The sequence below is a fragment of the Oncorhynchus mykiss genome, chromosome 15, assembly GCF_057628025.1.
Source record: "Oncorhynchus mykiss isolate SJ-2025 chromosome 15, ASM5762802v1, whole genome shotgun sequence".
Classification (NCBI taxonomy): Eukaryota; Metazoa; Chordata; class Actinopteri; order Salmoniformes; family Salmonidae; genus Oncorhynchus; species Oncorhynchus mykiss.
Window position 1 is genome coordinate 59,787,501 of NC_143036.1, and position 20,158 is coordinate 59,807,658.

General features: G+C 47.7%; 1 protein-coding gene across 50 annotated transcripts in view; it reads left to right on the plus strand.

Annotated features, from left to right (window-relative positions):
* LOC110490359 (CUGBP Elav-like family member 2) overlaps window positions 1–20,158 on the plus strand; it is a 243,817-nt gene that overhangs the window by 104,808 nt on the left and 118,851 nt on the right. For 13 of the 50 annotated variants that reach the window (XM_036944696.2, XM_090200472.1, XM_036944700.2 and 10 more), the window contains exon 1: window positions 1,783–2,100. The exons of 23 other annotated variants lie outside the window; for them this stretch is intronic. In XM_036944696.2, the coding sequence (XP_036800591.1) occupies window positions 1,979–2,100 (122 nt within the window). In that variant the 5' untranslated portion in view covers window positions 1,783–1,978. Of the gene's footprint in view, window positions 1–1,640; window positions 2,101–11,419; window positions 11,898–20,158 lie in introns of those variants that run through there. 14 more of the 50 variants (XM_090200492.1, XM_090200518.1, XM_090200514.1 and 11 more) reach the window with 9 other exon arrangements.

Consider the following 20,158-nt stretch of genomic DNA (forward strand, 5'->3'; position numbering starts at 1 on the left):
GTCAGACTGAGTTACAAAGAGGAAGAGGGAAAGAGAAAGGGAGATAGGGAGTGAGTGGGAGAGAGATAGAGAGAGAGAGACAAACAACATCCATAAGTAGGTCATTTCATTCAACTGTAAACACCATAGGAAGACAAAGACCGTGACGGGTACTGTATATTTGTGCAGTGGCCTGAAGTTACTATGATGTGTGTGTGTGTGTGTGTGTGTGTGTGTGTGTGTGTGTGTGTGTGTGTGTGTGTGTGTGTGTGTGTGTGTGTGTGTGTGCGAGAGGAGAGGAGAGGAAAAAAAGCAAAAATGTGATATATGATTTGGGTTAGTTAGGGTGTTAGGGCGGCGTGCAATCCTGCTAAAATCCACAGCAAATGAGAATTGATCCAGGATTGTAATTTGTCATTTCCTGAGGTCTGTATGTGCTGGCCTCTCACCCCTCTCTCAGACATGACCAGATGTTCACGGCCCCTCCAGGACTGATCCTAGAGCAGCAGAGGAGATTGGCACTCCCAGCAGGAAATATCCAGATTTAAAGTTTAGGATGGCATCAGGGTCGCTGATGGGACATGGGTAGAATACATTTAGAATGTAGAACTGAGTAAGAAGTAGGGTAGTGAAGATGACCCTCAGATGTGCAATGAAAAACCAACAGACGGACTAAATTCAGCAATTAGGGCTTGGAGTTTGAAGCTGAGCTGTGTACTGCATCTTAACTGTGAATATACGTGTTTTTTCAAGTTGTTGTTTTGGTCCCTTGCAGGTGTTGTAGAGCGCATTGTCATGAATCTCCCAGACAATCCATAACTTGAACAACCCTCCTCTATCCTCATTGCACGCGCACACATGCGCACACACACATTGAGACGCTAATGAAGCTGTAGGCTTGTCTTTTTTTGTTCCTGGCTCAGTGAAACACGCATAAATCATAATAAACAGAAGGATGAATTTTTTATCAGCTGCTTCCTGAGTCTTCTGTCTCCGTCTCCTGTGAGTAGGACAGGCTCTGATGTGACAGATACCGGATTTGGTGTGTGTATGTGGGATTTGGTGTGTGTGTGTGACAGGTAGTGGAGCCTAGCTGTAGCTGCTGGCCAGGGCCCCTTTAGGGAGGGCCACTAGCTGAGACAAGTCTGTTTTTCGCTGGGAAACGACATGAAATGTCTCCATATCCAGTAGGCCAGCTCCATTCACTGGGGACTGGGCTGGACTGGACTGACCTAGGCTAGCCGATGCTCGGCTGGGCTGAACTAGGTTAAAACTGGGCTGTGCTGGGCTAGAATAAACTGAGTTGGACTAGATCAGAGTTGGACCGGGCTGCACTGGGCTGGGTCAGGCCGGTCTGCTCAGGGCGTTAGTATTAGAGTAAAATAGGCCCACAACGCAACAACATTAGCTGTCATGGGAGATTACTTCAACCAGGCAAGCCAGCAGGGTCTCCACCGTTCCACCAGAGAGAGAGAGAGAGAGAGAGGAGGAGGGAGGGGTAGAGAGAGAGAGAGAGAGAGAGAGAGAGAGAAGGAGGGAGGGGTAGAGAGAGAGCAGGGGTAGAGAGAGAGAGAGAGAGAGGAGGAGGGAGGGGTAGAGAGAGAGAGAGGAGGAGGGAGGGATAGAGAGAGTGTGAGAGAGAGGAGGAGGGAGGGGTAGAGAGAGAGAGAGAGAGAGAGAGAGAGAGAGAGGAGGAGGGAGGGGTAGAGAGAGAGGGAGAGAGAGGAGGAGGGAAGGGTAGAGAGAGAGAGAGGAGGAGGGAGGGGTAGAGAGAGTGGGAGAGAGAGGAGGAGGGAAGGGGTAGAGAGAGAGAGCGGGAAGCAGAGGGGAAGAGACGAGAGAACGTGTGTTTCTGTAGTGCGAATAGGAACGAGAGAGCGCGAGGACAAGAGCGAGCAAGACAGAGAGCAGAAAGCCGCCGCTTGTTGTGAAAATAGAAGAAGAGGGTGAACAAAAAAGGGATCGGAGGAGAAAAACAGCTATTGGGAGCAGAGCAGAGATGTTGGAGCTCTCATCCGAGCTGGGCTTTGTGCAGAGTGTGTGTGTCGACAGCATATGCTTCCCCCCCTCTGCACCCCACCCCACCGGCGGATCCATGAGGGCCGACGATCTGCTGCTGAGGTACGCACACACACATATATACACACACACACACACACACACACACATATATATATATATATATGTCGGAACCATACCCAGACACTCTTATGTGATCTCCTGTTTTAGTGTGTGTTTTGTGTTCTGGTTCAGTCTGTGTTTCTGTCATATCTCACTGCAATGTCTGTCAGTGTCTGCTGCTCTCTCTTTGCCTCTCGCTCTCTTTCTCGCTTGTTGTTCTGTTTAGGTTTCCCTCCTTTCTGTCCTGCGACTGTTCATTTGTTCAAGTGTAAAATCCAATGCTTGTCCCTCCCTTGCTCTCTTTTCCTCTCCAACCCATCCTCCTTTTTCATGCCTCCTCTCTCTGTATGTGAGTAATGGAGGGGTAGTGTAGGGTTAGAGGAGGGGTAATAGGGCGGTGTGAGGGGCTTTATCCTTCTCTGGGGAGGAGGCTGGCCAGGGGACAGGGCAGTCGATCAGGAGTGTGTGTTTATACTACTCGCTGTTATCCAGAGAGGAGAGAGGGAAGGGGGAGAGGAGAGAAGAGGAGGGCGGGGCAGGGAGCAGGAGAATAGAGAGAAAGAGGGTAGACTAGACTCCATATTTGGATTTTGGGTGCAAAATGTGTCTTTTGTTCGTTTAGCAAAAACAGACAAAACCTTTTCATGTTTGATCAACAGAATCACCAACCTCTCCTTCTCTGTATCTCTCCTTTTCTGTCTCTCTTGTCCCCCTCTCCCTCGTTTCCGGACAATTTTTGGGGTTGTTGAAAGAGGTCTGCTTTGTTTATTTGGTTCTCAGTCACCCGGATAGAGAGAGCGAGGGGAAAAGAGGAGGGAGGTGAGGGAGAGGGGGGACAATGGGGCGGGCACAGAAACATCCAGCTCCAACGAGACAGACACAGACAAACAATAAGTCTGCCAGCCAGCCACTTCCGTCTGCCGTTCTCTATCTCTCTATCTCCTCCACATGTAATCTCTCTATCTCTCTCTCTCTCTCCTCCACATGTTATCTCTCTATCTCTCTCTCCTCCACATGTTATATCTCTCTCTCTCCTCCACATGTAATCTCTCTCTCTCTCTCCTCCACATGTAATCTCTCTCTCTCTCTCCTCCACATGTAATCTCTCTCTCTCTCTCCTCCGCATGTAATCTCTCTCTCTCTCCTCCACATGTAATCTCTCTCTCTCTCTCCTCTGCATGTAATCTCTCTCTCTCTCCTCCGCATGTAATCTCTCTCTCTCCTCCACATGTAATCTCTCTCTCTCTCTCCTCCACATGTAATCTCTATCTCTCTCTCCTCCGCATGTAATCTCTATCTCTCTCTCCTCTGCATGTAATCTCTCTCTCTCTCTCCTCCGCATGTAATCTCTCTCTCTCTCTCTCTCCTCCACATGTAATATCTCTCTCTCTCCTCCACATGTAATCTCTATCTCTCTCTCCTCCACATGTAATCTCTATCTCTCTCTCCTCCACATGTAATCTCTCTCTCTCTCCTCCACATGTAATCTCTATCTCTCTCTCCTCCACATGTAATCTCTATCTCTCTCTCTCCTCCACATGTAATCTCTATCTCTCTCTCCTCCACATGTAATCTCTATCTCTCTCTCCTCCGCATGTAATCTCTCTCTCTCTCTCTCCTCCGCATGTAATCTCTATCTCTCTCCCCTCTGCATGTAATCTCTCTCTCTCTCTCCTCCACATGTAATCTCTCTCTCTCTCTCCTCCGCATGTAATCTCTATCTCTCTCTCCTCCGCATGTAATCTCTCTCTCTCTCTCTCTCCTCCGCATGTAATCTCTCTCTCTCTCTCCTCCACATGTAATCTCTATCTCTCTCTCCTCCACATGTAATCTCTATCTCTCTCTCCTCCACATGTAATCTCTCTCTCTCTCTCCTCCGCATGTAATCTCTATCTCTCTCTCCTCCGCATGTAATCTCTATCTCTCTCTCCTCCGCATGTAATCTCTCTCTCTCTCTCCTCCGCATGTAATCTCTATCTCTCTCTCCTCCGCATGTAATCTCTCTCTCTCTCCTCCACATGTAATCTCTATTTCTCTCTCCTCCGCATGTAATCTCTATCTCTCTCTCCTCCGCATGTAATCTCTCTCTCTCTCTCCTCCGCATGTAATCTCTATCTCTCTCTCCTCCGCATGTAATCTCTATCTCTCTCTCCTCCGCATGTAATCTCTCTCTCTCTCTCCTCCACATTTTATCATTACTCCCTGATTTATAGAGATGTATTTTTGCAATATAAACCACATGTACCTTTTGAGAGTAAATAACTATTTAAAACATGGCTTAGCCTCATACTGATGAACACAGCCCAGACGTTATAAAACAATAATAAATCACGCATCACCCTTGTGTATTAATGCTTTATTATGGGCCAATAAAAACCAAGACAGGGAGGGATGGGCCTCCTCTGTAAGCCCAGTCAGCATTAAACCAAGCGCTCCCTTCTAAGTGTGCTTCTCTAAGTGTGCTTCTCTAAGTGTGCTTCTCTAATTGCGCCTCCCTAATGGCCTATGGGAAGAAGTCTCCTTTTAGGGCCCATTCTGTTGGTTTAGAGAGCACAGTTATGGCACCTCTCTCTCTCATTATCCAGCAAACAGAGAAGGTGGAGGCAATGGGCTCTAAAATAGTCCCCGGGCCCTCATGAATCTGCCCAACCACCCGCTACAGCAAAGTGAAAGGAGCACGTCAGAATCACTACGCCCTATGTAATCGCTGGCCCACCTCTTTCAATCAGGAGAGTCTGGCTGGGTAAGTTAAAACAGGGTGGTTATGGATGTATGGGTACGTGTGTGTGTGTGTGTGCTTTCACCTACACCTGGGTCTGTCCCCTAGCACAGTCCTGCTTTCCAGCCCCTCTCTCTTCTCTGGATCAATAGTCCTTAGTTCATCAGTAGTCATTAGTTCCCTCAGTCTAATACGATTATGCTTAATAAGAGATTCCCCATCTGGAAGTAACACCCAGTATCAACACACACACACACACACACACACACACACACACCAGCGAGAGGGTGAGAGTGCATGTGTGAGAGAAAGGGAGTGAATGAGCTGTGGCTGTGAGCTTGTAGGTATGTGAATGTGTGTGTGTGTCTGCACGTGTGTTTGCATCAGAGTGCTTGTGTATACTTGCATCTGTGCTTATGTGTGCGTGTGCGTGCGTGGATGCAAACATGTGTGCGTGCGTGTGTGTGTGTGTGTGTGTGTGTGCATGTGTGTGCGTGTGTGTGTGTGTGTGTGTGCTGGGTGGTTGTTATCAGAATGACACCATCCTGCTCTCTCTCTGCTCAGCCCCAGAGGATCAGTGGAGCTGCACCAGTTTCAAATGAAAATAAATGAGAGGCAGTGACCGCTACTGCCTGGGTCCCACTTTAATGAGGAAAATAACAGAGGGGGGGGGGGGGGGGGGAGAGAGAGAAAGAGGCCAGCGCATATTGGATGGAGACGGAGGGAAGGAGAGAGGGATGTGTAATGAATGGAGGCCCACAGCCAGCCGGCTTTATTTTAACTCCTCTCTGTCACTGTGGCGATGGCCAATTACAGCCGGAGCGTGCTCTGTTGCACTGCAGCTGGACTGGACAGTATTTTGGCCAGCCTCTATCCCCCGACACCGGTACAGGACACTGCACTACTGTACAGACAGTGTTTTACATGACTCACACCCCTCCTGGTGATGTTTAACACGGACATATTTTCTTCCTAAAACAGGCACCCATCTCTGGATCACCTTTAGTAATAATATTAGTCTGGGAAGTGACAACAGAGACACTACGGGTCTCTTTAATACAGGATGGATTATTCCATAGTTATCCCAGATTACTGCCAACATGGGACTCCAGGTCTATGGCTAACACAACACAGGACAGGCTGGCTAGCCAAACAAACAGCCATATAGCATAGCAAGGAACAGCCACGGCCAGCTCAGCCTTTACAGTGAAGTTCCATGCTGTATTGTTGTTTTGTACAGTTTATTGTGACTCCGATCATTTGAGCTCAACAGTGCTCAGTGTTTTCTGGTGTGATGCTGTCCAGACAGTCCAGACAGCTGAGGAAGTGCAGTAAGGGGACGGGGTCAAGTTAGACAGTCTCCTCTTCTGTCTCTGTCTCCCAGTTCAGTTCAAAGGCACGTAGACCAGACCAACAGACCCCTGAGGCAGACCGAGGCAGACCGAGGCAGGAGCTACAGTTCAGTCATCAGGGTGTGAGGGTCACCCCTCAAGTCACGTGCTATTTGCTCAACAGCCAGAGACTTGTTCGTTGTGTGTGTCTGTGTGTGTGTGTGTGTGTGTGCGTGTGCGTGTGTGCTAATCAGGTCACGGAGCATTTACTAATATAGGCAAGCAGCTTCACAGGTAGACCTACTGTACCGTACCAACCATCAGACCAGCCAATCAGATTGAAGGAGAGAGTCTGCACACTCTAGAACACTATGTTCCAAACATGAACCAGACCAATATAGATGACTGATCAGTGTCTGTCTGTCTGTCTGTCTGTCTGTCTGTCTGTCTGTCTGTCTGTCTGTCTGTCTGTCTGTCTGTCTGTCTGTCTGTCTGTCTGTCTGTCTGTCTGTCTGTCTGTCTGTCTGCCAACCTGTCTGTCTGTCTGCCTGTAGCAGGTTCCTCCCATGTCCACTTAGCCTCAATCACAGCTGCTTGCTCTCTTGCTTTATTCATGAGTTCACATTAAATATTCACGTGTAAAAAAACAGACACTCATCACGAGTGGAGCACGCTGTTACCCACAATCCTTTGGGTGAGAGAAAGAAGCAGAGCAGGAAGCTTCAGAGGAAGGATGATGATGGTTATTTTGGGAGTGTCACTTTGATGATGTAACGGTAGTAGTTATTCTGTCTTGTGGAGGTGTTTGAACTGCCTGAACTCCTGCTGCCAGGTACGTTGGAGAGGTTGGTTCAGAACCATGTCAGTCCACTCAGGAGTGGTGTGGTGTGTTCTCTCTCTCTCTTTCTCTCTCTCTCTCTCTCTCTCTCTCTGTCTTACATGATGTGATCGATCTGTGTTGTTGGGCAGATGTACTCCTGCCTGAGGAGAGAGAGAGAAAGAGTTTGGAGAGAAGGGTTGGGGGGAGAGAGCCAAGAAGGGAGACCTTGCCCTGAGCAGACGCTTAAAGAACACACAACCCTGGGAAACAGAGAAGGGGGGGGGGGTGTAAAAACACAATCAAATCAAATGTATTCATCACATACACAGTTTACAGCTAACCAAACCATCAGACCTAGCTTGTGACAATCCAATCCAACAATACCAATAATGTTTTCAATTCATGTAAACATGTTAAAATGAACTATAGCCATACAATTCTACCTGCCAAATATACCGTGCGTTACAGGGAAATAATGCATACTCTAGAATGCCCTTCAAGACAATCAGAAAGGAGTATTCAACAATACTATGGTTAAACAGACTATATACCACGGGTATGACCCAAAAACATTTATTTTACTGCTTTAATTCCTTTGGTAACCAGTTTATAATAGAAATATAAGGCACCTCAGGGGTTTGTGATATATGGCTAATATACTGTACTATGGCTAATGGCTGTATCCAGGCACTCCGCGTTGCATCAACCTTTTGTCCCACTCTCCTTTGAGTAAGACACGGTTTTATGAAAACAGAGAATGAGAAGGAGAAAACATGGACAAAGAGCACAAGGTGAGACACTTGAATAAAAGGTGGTTAGCAGCTCCGGCAGAGAACATGGCAATTATATCGACAATTAAACGTTTCATAGTGTGTGTGATAATGGTAGGAAGCCTCGGGCTTGTGGACATTATTGTACCGGTGACTCCGAACAGGCAGTTGAACACTTGTTAGTTTAGGTTTCTGTAAAGGCCTTAAGTAGTGAGGTCGTAGGTCAAGGCCTGCTCGCCACAGGGCATCAGAGAGAGTGTCATACTGTTATACTACAGACAAAGGGTCACGACACACACACACACACGTACATACACATACAAACACACACATACATACACACAAACTCATGTGACCCCTCATTTAAACTGGAGCTGCTATATCTTACTACTGGGAGATGACCTGTGTCTTTTGCTGACACTGTTCCTGAGTCAGAGTTTAGGAAGGAGTGTGAGAGTATTAGGCTCTGTCTTGTCTCTGATACTGTTCCTGGATCAGGGGTTAAGGAGTTAGTGTGAGTGTATTACACTTGCTCATTGTGTTTTCTAAAGCAGTAGATTGATTTAATGTGAATGTTGGATTGTTAACACTATGTGAATTCACTGTGTTACAGGGAAGGACACATTATGTTAAACTTACTCCATTAAAGAAAAGGAGGTATGACTGCAAAGTGTGTGTGAGAGTGTGTGTGAGAGTGTGTGTGAATGCCAATGTGGTTGGTGAAGTCTTCTGTGCACCTGTTTCTTTTACACTAGCACTGGTATCTCAGCTGTGGAAGTGAAAAGGTGTCTGGAGGTTTGCAAGATAGCACCGGATTCACACACATGTGGCATGCGCGCGCACACACACACACAGCCACAACTACATACTGTACATGCAAACACACACCCCACGTGTCCTGTGAGAACGTCATTCCTTCACGGCATAAGAATATCTGAAATCCCCATAATCATAGATGTGGTAAAGAGGTCAATAGACCTCGACCTAAAGAATGGAAATGCCGTGGAAATACAAGGGGGAAAGATCCCGAATCTCCTCATTGCCCCGCAGCAACATTAGCCTACATTTAGGCTATTGTTTACATGTGTTTTTTACACATGTTGAGGTAAAAATTGGAGTATGTATGGATGCCAACCCAAATACATGTTCATGTCATCGTCACAATCAACTGCATTACAGTTAAAAATGACTTTGGCTGCCCCCAGCGATTTCTCTATGCTAACTATGCTAACTATGCTAAGCAGCTGATACGAACAGGAGTTAGCATTTAGCAGTCACTTCTCCTAAACCTGGAAAGCGACTATTTCTGAGTGTGCGGTCGAAATGTACACAATTGTTACCCGGAGGAAAATGGGGGAAGGGCATACTATTTCAATTTCAATCAGGGGGAGGGTTAAGTATTTTTTCATTTAGTCCAGGGGAGCACCATGTCATTTCTTATCGATTAAATGTCATTTAGCTGTGTTTGAGAATGAGTTTCTTATTATATCGCAATGTGTGCCTGATGCTGCCCCTCATCCATGATTTTCTGTTGGGTGGCACACAATATCAAGCGTGCCTAGTGTGGTCTCATTCTAAAGATCCATAGCCTTTACTATAAGCCATGGATGGGCAACTGGTGACCCGGGGCCGCATTTTATGGGGAACTCAATCGGGGTCTCAACTTACTGTTGAGCGTTGGAATAATATTGGAATAATAGAACACTCCAGGTGCAATTTCTACATTTGGTGGTGCATCAGCAGTCACTCAATTAGCCCACATAAGCAAAGCATTTTTAGATTGGTAAGTTAGTCTAGCTGCCAGCTATCTAAACTTGGAGTAAGCGTGATATTTTCACTCCTGTCCTTGTCCGCGGTGGTCTGTGAATCCACAACCTTCTGGCTCCTTTGCCACGTAATGCTTAGAACACAAAGAAAAGTTTCTGAAATGGCAAACCTAAGGCTTTGGTCTATGACTGAGGATATATGGTAGGTATGTTCTCTGCTGTCCACTTTGTTTGAATTATTATTATTATTTTGGGTCGAGGGGAGGTTCATGTTTTCTGTTGTTGTTCGAGTGTTCGGATAAACCACTCCAATCTGTGAGGTGCAAGGCTAGTTTGAGAGAGCCAAGAGTCATGTTTAGAAGCAGTAGACCAGAATCGTGATACTGTTTGACGTCATGTTTGAACATTAATCATGAAGATCAGGCTTGATATCAATATATTTCACAGAAGGGAGGGCCGTCTATTTTCATTTCAGAGAGGTCTTATTTTCTCCGGGTGTCCCTCATTACAAATAACATCCAGTCCCTAAATGTCATGCAGCAAAAACAGCCAAATACAGTTGATCAATATCAGACTTTAGTAGCCACATTGAGGGCCTGTTACAATACATCAATCATGACGGATTTGACCAAAATTCCATTTTATTCGATCAAATTTGTTGAATGTGCGCCAATCCGGCGTCCTCCTCCTATCCCCCATGGTCTGCGTCCCATTGACCTCTTCACCTCATCTATCCTAGATAATACTGCTATATATAGTAGCATGTTGTTTACTTATGACCTATTTCACCATATAGGGGCCAGGTGTGGTAAAACATCAGTTTTCTCCCTCCATACACTGACCTTAATCATTATGTGCAACAAAAAAAGATGAACTATCCCTAGAGCTGTGCCTGGGCTCACACCACCTTGCACTCTAACAGGCGCACTCTGTACACTGTGTGCTCACTCTTTTGCTCCACATGACCCAGTTCCTGTTCAATTCTCCCCAAGAGAGTTTCATCTGTTGCCAAGAAAGAGTCGTTCTTGTTATAGTGTCTTCCTTTTACTCCCTAGAGGGATGAGCAGAGAGGGCGCTTTGACTCCTAGGCGTTTCCGGGGCACAGCAGCTTCCTATGCTGTTTATTTCATCCACACCCATACGATTGACACATTTACTGAACAATAAATACTGTTTTATATTTGTCAGACACTCTTATCCAGAGTGACTTACAGGAGCAATTAGGATGAAGTGCTTTGCTCAAGGGCACATAGACAGATGTTTAATCTCGTCGGCTCACGGATTCGGATTTGAACCACCTTTCGGTTACTGGCCCAACACTCTTAACCGCTAGGCGACCTACCGCCCTAGCTGCGTTAAACAATATATCATTTGTATGGCCCATGTTAAGTGCCAACATTATTGAGTGATGAGACATATAAAATGTGGTTTTCATGAGTGTACTTGGCCACGTCTTCATGAGTGTGCTTAGCCACGTCTTCATGAGTGTGCTTAGCCACGTCTTCATGAGTGTACTTAGCCACGTCTTCATGAGTGTACTTAGCCACGTCTTCATGAGTGTACTTGGCCACGTCTTCATGAGTGTGCTTAGCCACGTCTTCATGAGTGTGCTTAGCCACGTCTTCATGAGTGTGCTTAGCCACGTCTCCTTGCGCATTCGATCATATACATCGATTACAGCTGGGCCATGGAGTTTTTAAGGCCTCATGGAAAAGAGGTCACCAAACCGAAGCATTCTTTCTGGCAGAAAATATCGAGTTATGTTGTTTAGCCTCCTACAATTCAATATTGCAAAGGCACACATTTTGGGGGGGGGGCTTTTATTGCTGCACTTATTAGGCTATCATTAGTTTTGTCGTATAATGACCCTAATATAATACTGTCAAGAATAGCCACTGGCTGCTAATGTTCCCATATGCACGGGAATAACCGGTATAACGGTATCTAGCACATGTTGTAACGGTATCAAATGGTTACAGATTAGCTGCAGCGCCGGGCCGCCACGCCTCCCGACTCAGCACCTGCATTCCACAGCCCGATAGTTTCCTGAGCAGAGCGGATTTTCAGACAGGATTAGACAGAACAAAACTAATGTGGGTGAAGAAGAGAATGTGACAACTGCCGAGTGTGTGTCTACTGCCTTGGGGAGGCCCTGGCACTTGCACCTGCCCCTCTCCGTCTATGCGGCCAGGCGCAGTTGTCGAACTGGGAGAGCTGAGAGAGCAGAGCGACGCACTGTATACTTGTCAGGCAGAGCAGAGAGGAGAGCACGGATCCTCAGCCTGTACACGGAGGGACACAGAGCCAGGGCAAAATGACTTCATCCTACAATCTGGATTTCCTGCCCGATATGATGGTGGAGAGCCGCTTGCTGGTTCCGGGCGATAGAATGTGAGTCATTCGCCTGTTCTCCTCCGGGTTGCCGACTCTCCCTTTTTTTCCGACTATGGTTGTGGTTATGAAAAACATCTGTCCAATGTGGACATGTTTGCGCTCGTGTTTAGAGAGACTGGATTTGGTTCACAATTACACTATTCGATGCTGTTAGTTTGTGTTTGTGGGGCATTTGTTATCGATAGAGACGTTGAATAAAACGAGACTGCTGCGAGCCCGACAGTAAAGCACAAGATAACGCTGCCTAACAGACAGGACAATGATGAATGCACGGCATTATGAAGATTATAATGATATCCTGGTGAATGACCGGCGTCTTTAAAAAGGTCGTTTATCAGCTATCGTCAAATTGTTGTTCATGTAGCCTGTCTAGTGTATCTCCTCGCCTGCTGCTACATGCACGGAATAACGGGATAACTTATTTGATATTTGCGGCAGCCGCTCATTAAAATGTCACAGGGTCTCGCTTGGATAGGCTAAGCAGTGGGGAGCGGGGTTGCTTGGACAGGGTGAGTGCACATGTTGCGGGTCAGAGTGGCTCCCTATTCCCCCTCTAATCATCCCTAAATACAGTGGTGTGTGTGTCACATGCTAATGACTTAACGCGCATGCCAGCTCTGGTGTCTTGTGCATTGTTTTGTCATTGTGCACATCTTTGTTTGCAAATATGAGAATAATTGATTTATGGACTAGCTCTATGCTACTTCGGTGTGAAAGGGATATTGACAGCAGCTTTGCACTGCAGACTGTATTTTATTGCATAGTGAAATGACTGCATAGTGAAATAGATCAGTGCATATGTGAAATTGAAGGGACATGCGAACAGGTAGACCCCCCCATAATTAGCCCTCCCAGATAGTATATGAACATGCCATAAGCAATGACAAAAGGAGTAGAATCGCAGGAAATTAGCTTTAACGGTCGACTTTGGGCTCGAAAAACGGTCCAACTCCTCCTCTTACTCAATTTTCAAACATATATGGGATGTGCCTTTGGGTCGTGGATGTTTCATTCTGGTCATGCGCGCTGCGGCCAACATAACTAGCGAAGCTAGTGACTTGAAGCTAGCCATTAACCTCTCCAGAATGTGGGGACTTCATTTCACATAATGTGTTTTTGGACAGAATATATATCATTTGGTAAATGGAGATTCTGTAGCCAAATATCTTATTCATCCCCCACAAAAAAACATTAAATGACCTAGTGTGATGGTACATTGGTCAGTTATACAGTTTAAAGCCTTTGAGTGTTTTTGCCCGAAGCCAACCTTTAAAGTAACTGTCCAGTGTTTCCAGACTTCTATCAAATATGACCTATAATTAATTACAATGTGAGTGAAATATTTTTCCTTCAAAGATGTTTTATTATGTTGGATATATTAAAAAAGTAGCTTTTCTGTGTTTGAATGGTGTGGGCTATATTGGTCATGAAAAATATTAATTCCAGTAGACCGCTGATTGGCCAGTTTATCCTCCTCAGAGGGATGACATCATCCTCTATAAGGAAATAGCAGGCATTTTTTAAATGGTCTGTTTGCATACAAGTTTGATGTTGTGTTTTGTTCCCCTCCAATTTAAGCTTTGGCCACAAATACGAATCAACAACATTTAGGTATAAGTTAACAGAATATTAACTTTAAAAAAGTGTGATTTTCACTAGACAGTTAATTTAATATGGCAAAATGTTATCTCGGACTCATGACAAAATGTGTGCCCTATCATTATAAACTACATTTTTCTCTCTGCACTATGGCAAAATGTATTAAAATGCAGGAAGTTAGTTGTTTCCACCTGCACGTGTCGTTTCACTTATACTGTGATTTGAAAATGCCTCTCTATATACCCCTCAAAATACCCCTTAAGAGAGGCATACTAAGTCATGTCAAACTGCGCATTTCAGGAAATGCATTTTTAAAATGTCCCAAAAAAACCTGTGGGATAAAACACACAAGCTCATTCAAGCCATATCGGAATGTGCAGTGACTAACAACTCCCTGCTTGTTCAAATTCGATTTGGGGTCTGCGGCACGAGTTCTGCTATAAGAGGGACAGAAATCAGATTATACTGCGTGCACAACAAGACACTTAAGTCCAGAATTCCTAGAACGGGGACAAAGGGAGTTTTTCAGGCTGACATAATGATCGCGGTCTGTTATTCCGCCCGCACAGCTGACTCGCGCTCCCAGGCCCTGTCCCATTTACGTCCCCTCTGCTTAGAGCGTTAGTTGTTGATGGCTCACGTTCTAATGGTGAGAATGTACCCCCCTCTTCTCCTTCTCCCCTTCTCCTCCTTCACCCGCTCTCCTCCTTCTCCCTCAGCTCTTTTGCCATCTCATGACTTCTCTCATTACGTTGTTAAATGTTGCACATTTAAACGGGCCTCACCAAATGGCCTTTGTGTGTGTGTGACCTCTCGTTCCAGTGACTGACGACACTCTGACCCTGTTGATCCCATCAGACATCGAGCTGTTTCCCTCCACTGACTTGTCCATTATATTCACACCGCCCTCTCATTTATCAGTGTCTATGCCTTTATGCACGCCCCCTGCTCTCTCTCTCTCACACACACACACACACACACACACACACACACACACACTATCATACACACACACACACACACACACACACACACACACACACACACACACACACACACACACACACACACACACAAACACACAACCAAGGGGAGTTGGGAGACCTTCAAAGTCAGCGACTCCATTTCTCTATTCCTGTTTCTCTATTCCTGCTCCGTTCCCCAATCCCTCACTCCTGTCGTCCTCTTCCTAGCTTTTACTTTCTCTCTCGCTCTCTCGCTCTCTCTCCAGCCTCCAGCCCTGAAAGGCTCTGCCTGTTTTTAAATGGTCTTTTCTCTCCTCGCCTGACATTTAGTGGCGTGTGCTATCTGCCCACCCGCCGCTGTAGCCAGGCCCTGCTACAGTTCACAATATCACTGTGTGTGTGTGAGTGTGTGACATCCCACCTTTTACCTCACACACCCTCCTTTGGATTTATAATGAGAGGGGTTGGGGGTGGTGGGGAAAGAGCTTCTGTCGCCGGCTGAGGGTTGCTGCCCGCCGCGGGGACCGCACCATAGTGCCGTTAATGCTGGGTAATCTGGAGGTTTTAACTGGAGGGTACTTGTCTGTGGCCTCGCTACGATGCTGCTTCTCACCCAGTCACAGAGAGGCGGACAGCTCCAGCAGATAACAGTTAGGGAGTTATATTCCTCAGCTATTTATGAATTTACCTAGCTCCCAAGTGTTACCTAGCAGTTATGTGTTGTTATGAAATATCATACACCACATTTATTTGTGTCAGGTTGTTTAATGGCTCTATTTGGATTTTAGATTAGAGTCCCTGACGATGATGTTTTTTCCATGACCTTTTTTTCATTCTCAGAATTTTATTCCATTATATTTTTGTTCTTGTTCAATGGGCCTGAAATGGCAGATCCCCCATGAGTCTAGTGAACTGATGGTAGTGTACTCAGAGTTTGGCTCCCAGAGGAATTCTTGGCCCCGTTCCAGTTCGGCCTCTAGCTACTTCCTCTAGCCCCCACCACCTTGAAAACACTGGTGGAAGCTCTAATTCCAGTAGCTTATCAAATAACTAGATGGAGCCATCACTGTAATGCCTAACAGTGGTTTCAGATCTGTTAACATGGAAGGGACAAGGGGTTGTGGAAGTGTCTACGGCCCAAAATACCCCCTTTAAGGCAGTGGTCCTCTTAATAACGGGCTCTCTGGGAAATGTGCGACCCCTCACCCCAGACTGACTGTGTGTGTAGGATCCCATCTGTTTGACTTGACTAGAACTTCACTGGCCCTGAGGAACCATGACACTGACCCAGTCAGACCTCTCACTGAGAGGCTCAACAGTACACTAAGATGGCCTCATCTCCTTTCCATCATTATCACAGATAAGTCAACAGACTGGATAGGTTCCATCACATTGCTTTCACCTGTCATGTCCTGCCAGACCAGTCGTCATGAGGAAAAAGGAAAGGAAAATACTATTGGGACTCGGCCGGGGGAAATCATTTTCCCTCTTACTTATTCTCCTGTCCAGTTGTTCCTTCTTTACTTCACTCCTTGGTCACTAACTCCCTCGTTCAGTCTCTCTCCCTCGTTCCCCTCCTCCTCCCCAGAGACAGCTGCTCCATTCCTTCATCCTTCCATTCCTTCATCCCTCCATTCCTTCATCCCTCCATTCCTTCAGTGAAGCAGTGAAAGGGTGTATTTGACTACAGACACCCATTCATCATCCCCTATGCATGAGTGAACCACACCTGTCTTCCCCTCACTCCCTCCAGCCCCCACTCCCTCCAGCCCTCACTCTCTCCAGCCCCCACTCCCTCCAGCCCTCACTCCCTCCAGCCCTCACTCCCTCCAGCCCTCACTCCCTCCAGCCCTCACTCCCTCCAGCCCCCACTCCCTCCAGCCCTCACTCCCTCCAGCCCCCACTCCCTCCAGCCCCCACTCCCTCCGGGCCTCACTCCCTCCGGGCCTCACTCCCTCCGGCCCCCACTCCCTCCGGCCCCCACTCCCTCCGGCCTCCACTCCCTCCAGCCCCCACTCCCTCCAGCCCTCACTCCCTCCAGCCCTCACTCCCTCCAGCCCCCACTCCCTCTAGCCCTCACTCCCTCCAGCCCTCACTCCCTCCAGCCCTCACTCCCACTCAGAAAGCCCACAAATCATGGGTCCAACAGCTGAAACCTCATGTGACAGAGAACATGGGATCGCATGAGAAATGTGTGTCAGGGGGATAGAAGGGAGAGTCACAGGGAGGGACGGAGAGGGAGAACGGTGGGTAGGGTGAGCGAGGGAAGGGGAAGGGTGAAAGGGACAGGGAGTGAGTGAGAGGTGGGGCATTGTGAGGCAGGAAAAGAGACAGGGAGACGGAGGGACAGAGAGAAAGGGGTAAAATCAAAATGTGAGGCTCAATGAGGGAGGGTGTGAGAGCAGAGAGGGAGAAAGAAAGGAGTAAGAGGGAGAAAAAGAGGGAGTGTTGCCAGTCAGACAGGATGTGGCTCAGTGCCAGCCCGTTCTAGTCAGCAGAGGAGCCTCTGATTTGAATTGTGGCTTATCTGCTGTGGAGATGGATGGAGGGAGGAAGAGAGGGACAGAGAGAGAAGCTCACCTTCTCTTCCCCCAGTGGGACTAAGAGAGGCCTCTCCATTCTGTCTACTACAGTAGCTAGTTCACATACATGTCTATTGAAGCCTTTAGCCCCAGTGTTTCATTACCTACACAGACGCACTCTCGGTTTACCTGCACAGACGCACTCTCGGTTTACCTGCACAGACGCACTCTCTGTTTACCTGCACAGACGAACTCTCGGTTTACCTGCACAGACACACTCTCTGTTTACCTACACAGATGCATTCTCTGTTTACCTGCACAGACAAACTCTCTGTTTACCTACACAGACGCACTCTCGAGGTGTGTCATCAGTACCGTTGGAGGTCGCAATGTCCTACAGTAGCTTTGTTAACCTTTTTCACCTTTATTCAACCTGACTGAATCATTTGAGTGTGTGTGTGTGTGTGTGTGTGTGTGTGTGTGTCGGTTGTATGATGATGTCTTCAGTTAGGTGGACCGCACTTTGCTGGTTCATGTCAAAATCTGCTGAAAACATTAGTGTGTGTGTGTGTGTGTGTATGTGTGTATGTGTGTGTGTGTGTGTGTGTGTGTGTGTGTGTGTGTGTGTGTGTGTGTGTGTGTGTGTGTGTGTGTGTGTGTGTGTGTGCGTGTGTGTGTGTGTCATCATGATGAATGTCTTTGAGCTGGTGCGGCTCAGGAACGGTCGTCAGTGGGGGTGATGTATCACTGCTGGTGATCTTAGTTGTGCATGTGGGAGGGTGTGCACGCGTGTCTGTATGTATGTGAGTGTGTGTTGGGGATGTCTTGGCCCAGCCCTCTGTGTCCTAATCTGGGTTGGATTAATTAGCAGGCTAATTTGGCGGGTGTGAGAGAGAGCGACACGGGGAAATTAACCACTAATGACTGGCTCATTACTCTTACCTCTCTGTGATGTCATGCTCTCCACTCCACGCACCAGACAGACAGAACAGAGAGGATGGAGTAGAGTAGAGACTTTACCATGTCCACTAGCACGGCCCCTATCCCTCTCTCTCGCCTCATAAAGAATAACTGATTATCATCCTGTCGTCTACAGGGAATAGCTCGAATGCATAGGATTCTGATTTTCATGAATAGATTAGTTTGTCTTATCTCTCCCTTTCTCTCTCACTCGTAACCAAGAAAGCAAATACTGTACTGTGCACACATCAGCTCACACTTGGATTCATACTGCACCTGCTCCTCCAGCTCACGTGAGGATTCATACTGCACCTGCTCCTCCAGCTCACATGAGGATTCATACTGCGTCTGCTCCTCCAGCATACTGCACCTGCTCTTCCAGCTCATGTGAGGATTCATACTGTACCTGCTCCTCCAGCTCACATGAGGATTCATACTGCGCCTGCTCCTCCAGCATACTGCACCTGCTCCTCCAGCTCATGTGAGGATTCATACTGTACCTGCTCCTCCAGCTCACATGAGGATTCATACTGCGCCTGCTCCTCCAGCATACTGCACCTGCTCCTCCAGCTCATGTGAGGAGTCGTACTGCACCTGCTCCTCCAGCTCACGTGAGGATTCATACTGCCCCTGCTCCTTCAGCATACTGCACCTGCTCCTCCAGGTCACGTGAGGATTCATACTGTACCTGCTCCTCCAGCTCACATGAGGATTCATACTGCGCCTGCTCCTCCAGCATACTGCACCTGCTCCTCAAGCTCATGTGAGGAGCCGTACTGCACCTGCTCCTCCAGCTCACGTGAGGATTCATACTACCCCTGCTCCTCCAGCATACTGCACCTGCTCCTCCAGCTCACGTGAGGATTCATACTGCGCCAACTCCTCCAGCATACTGCACCTGCTCCTCCAGCTCACGTGAGGATTCATACTTCACCTGCTCCTCCAGCTCACATGAGGATACATACTGCACCTGCTCCTCCAGCATACTGCACCTGCTCCTCCAGCTCACATGAGGATTCATACTGCACCTGCTCCTCCAGCTCACATAAGGATACATACTGCACCTGCTCCTCCAGCATACTGCACCTGCTCCTCAAGCTCATGTGAGGAGCCGTACTGCACCTGCTCCTCCAGCTCACGTGAGGATTCATACTGCGCCTGCTCCTCCAGCATACTGCACCTGCTCCTCCAGCACACTTGAGGATTCATACTGCACCTGCTCCTCCAGCATACTGCACCTGCTCCTCCAGCTCATGTGAGGATTCATACTGCGCCTGCTCCTCCAGCATACTGCACCTGCTCCTCCAGCTCATGTGAGGATTCATACTGTACCTGCTCCTCCAGCTCATGTGAGGATTCATACCGCACCTGCTCCTCCAGCTCATGTGAGGATTCATACTCCACCTGCTCCTCCAGCTCACGTGAGGATTCATACTGCACCTGCTCCTCCAGCTCATGTGAGGATTCATACCGCACCTGCTCCTCCAGCTCATGTGAGGATTCATACCGCACCTGCTCCTCCAGCTCACGTGAGGATTCATACTCCACCTGCTCCTCCAGCTCACGTGAGGATTCATACTCCACATTCTCCTCCAGCTCACTTGAGGATTCATACTCCACCTGCTCTTCCAGCTCATGTGAGGATTCATACTGCACCTGCTCCTCCAGCTCACGTGAGGATTCATACTCCACATTCTCCTCCAGCTCACGTGAGGATTCATACTGCACCGGCTCCTCCAGCTCATGTGAGGATTCATACTGCACCTGCTCCTCCAGCTCACGTGAGGATTCATACTGCACCTGCTCCTCCAGCTCACGTGAGGATTCATACCGCACCTGCTCCTCCAGCTCATGTGAGGATTCATACCGCACCTGCTCCTCCAGCTCACGTGAGGATTCATACTGCACCTGCTCCTCCAGCTCACGTGAGGATTCATACTGCACCTGCTCCTCCAGCTCACGTGAGGATTCATACCGCACCTGCTCCTCCAGCTCATGTGAGGATTCATACCGCACCTGCTCCTCCAGCTCACGTGAGGATTCATACTGCACCGGCTCCTCCAGCTCATGTGAGGATTCATACTCCACATTCTCCTCCAGCTCATGTGAGGATTCATACTGCACCTGCTCCTCCAGCTCATGTGAGGATTCATACTCCACATTCTCCTCCAGCTCACGTGAGGATTCATACCGCACCTGCTCCTCCAGCTCA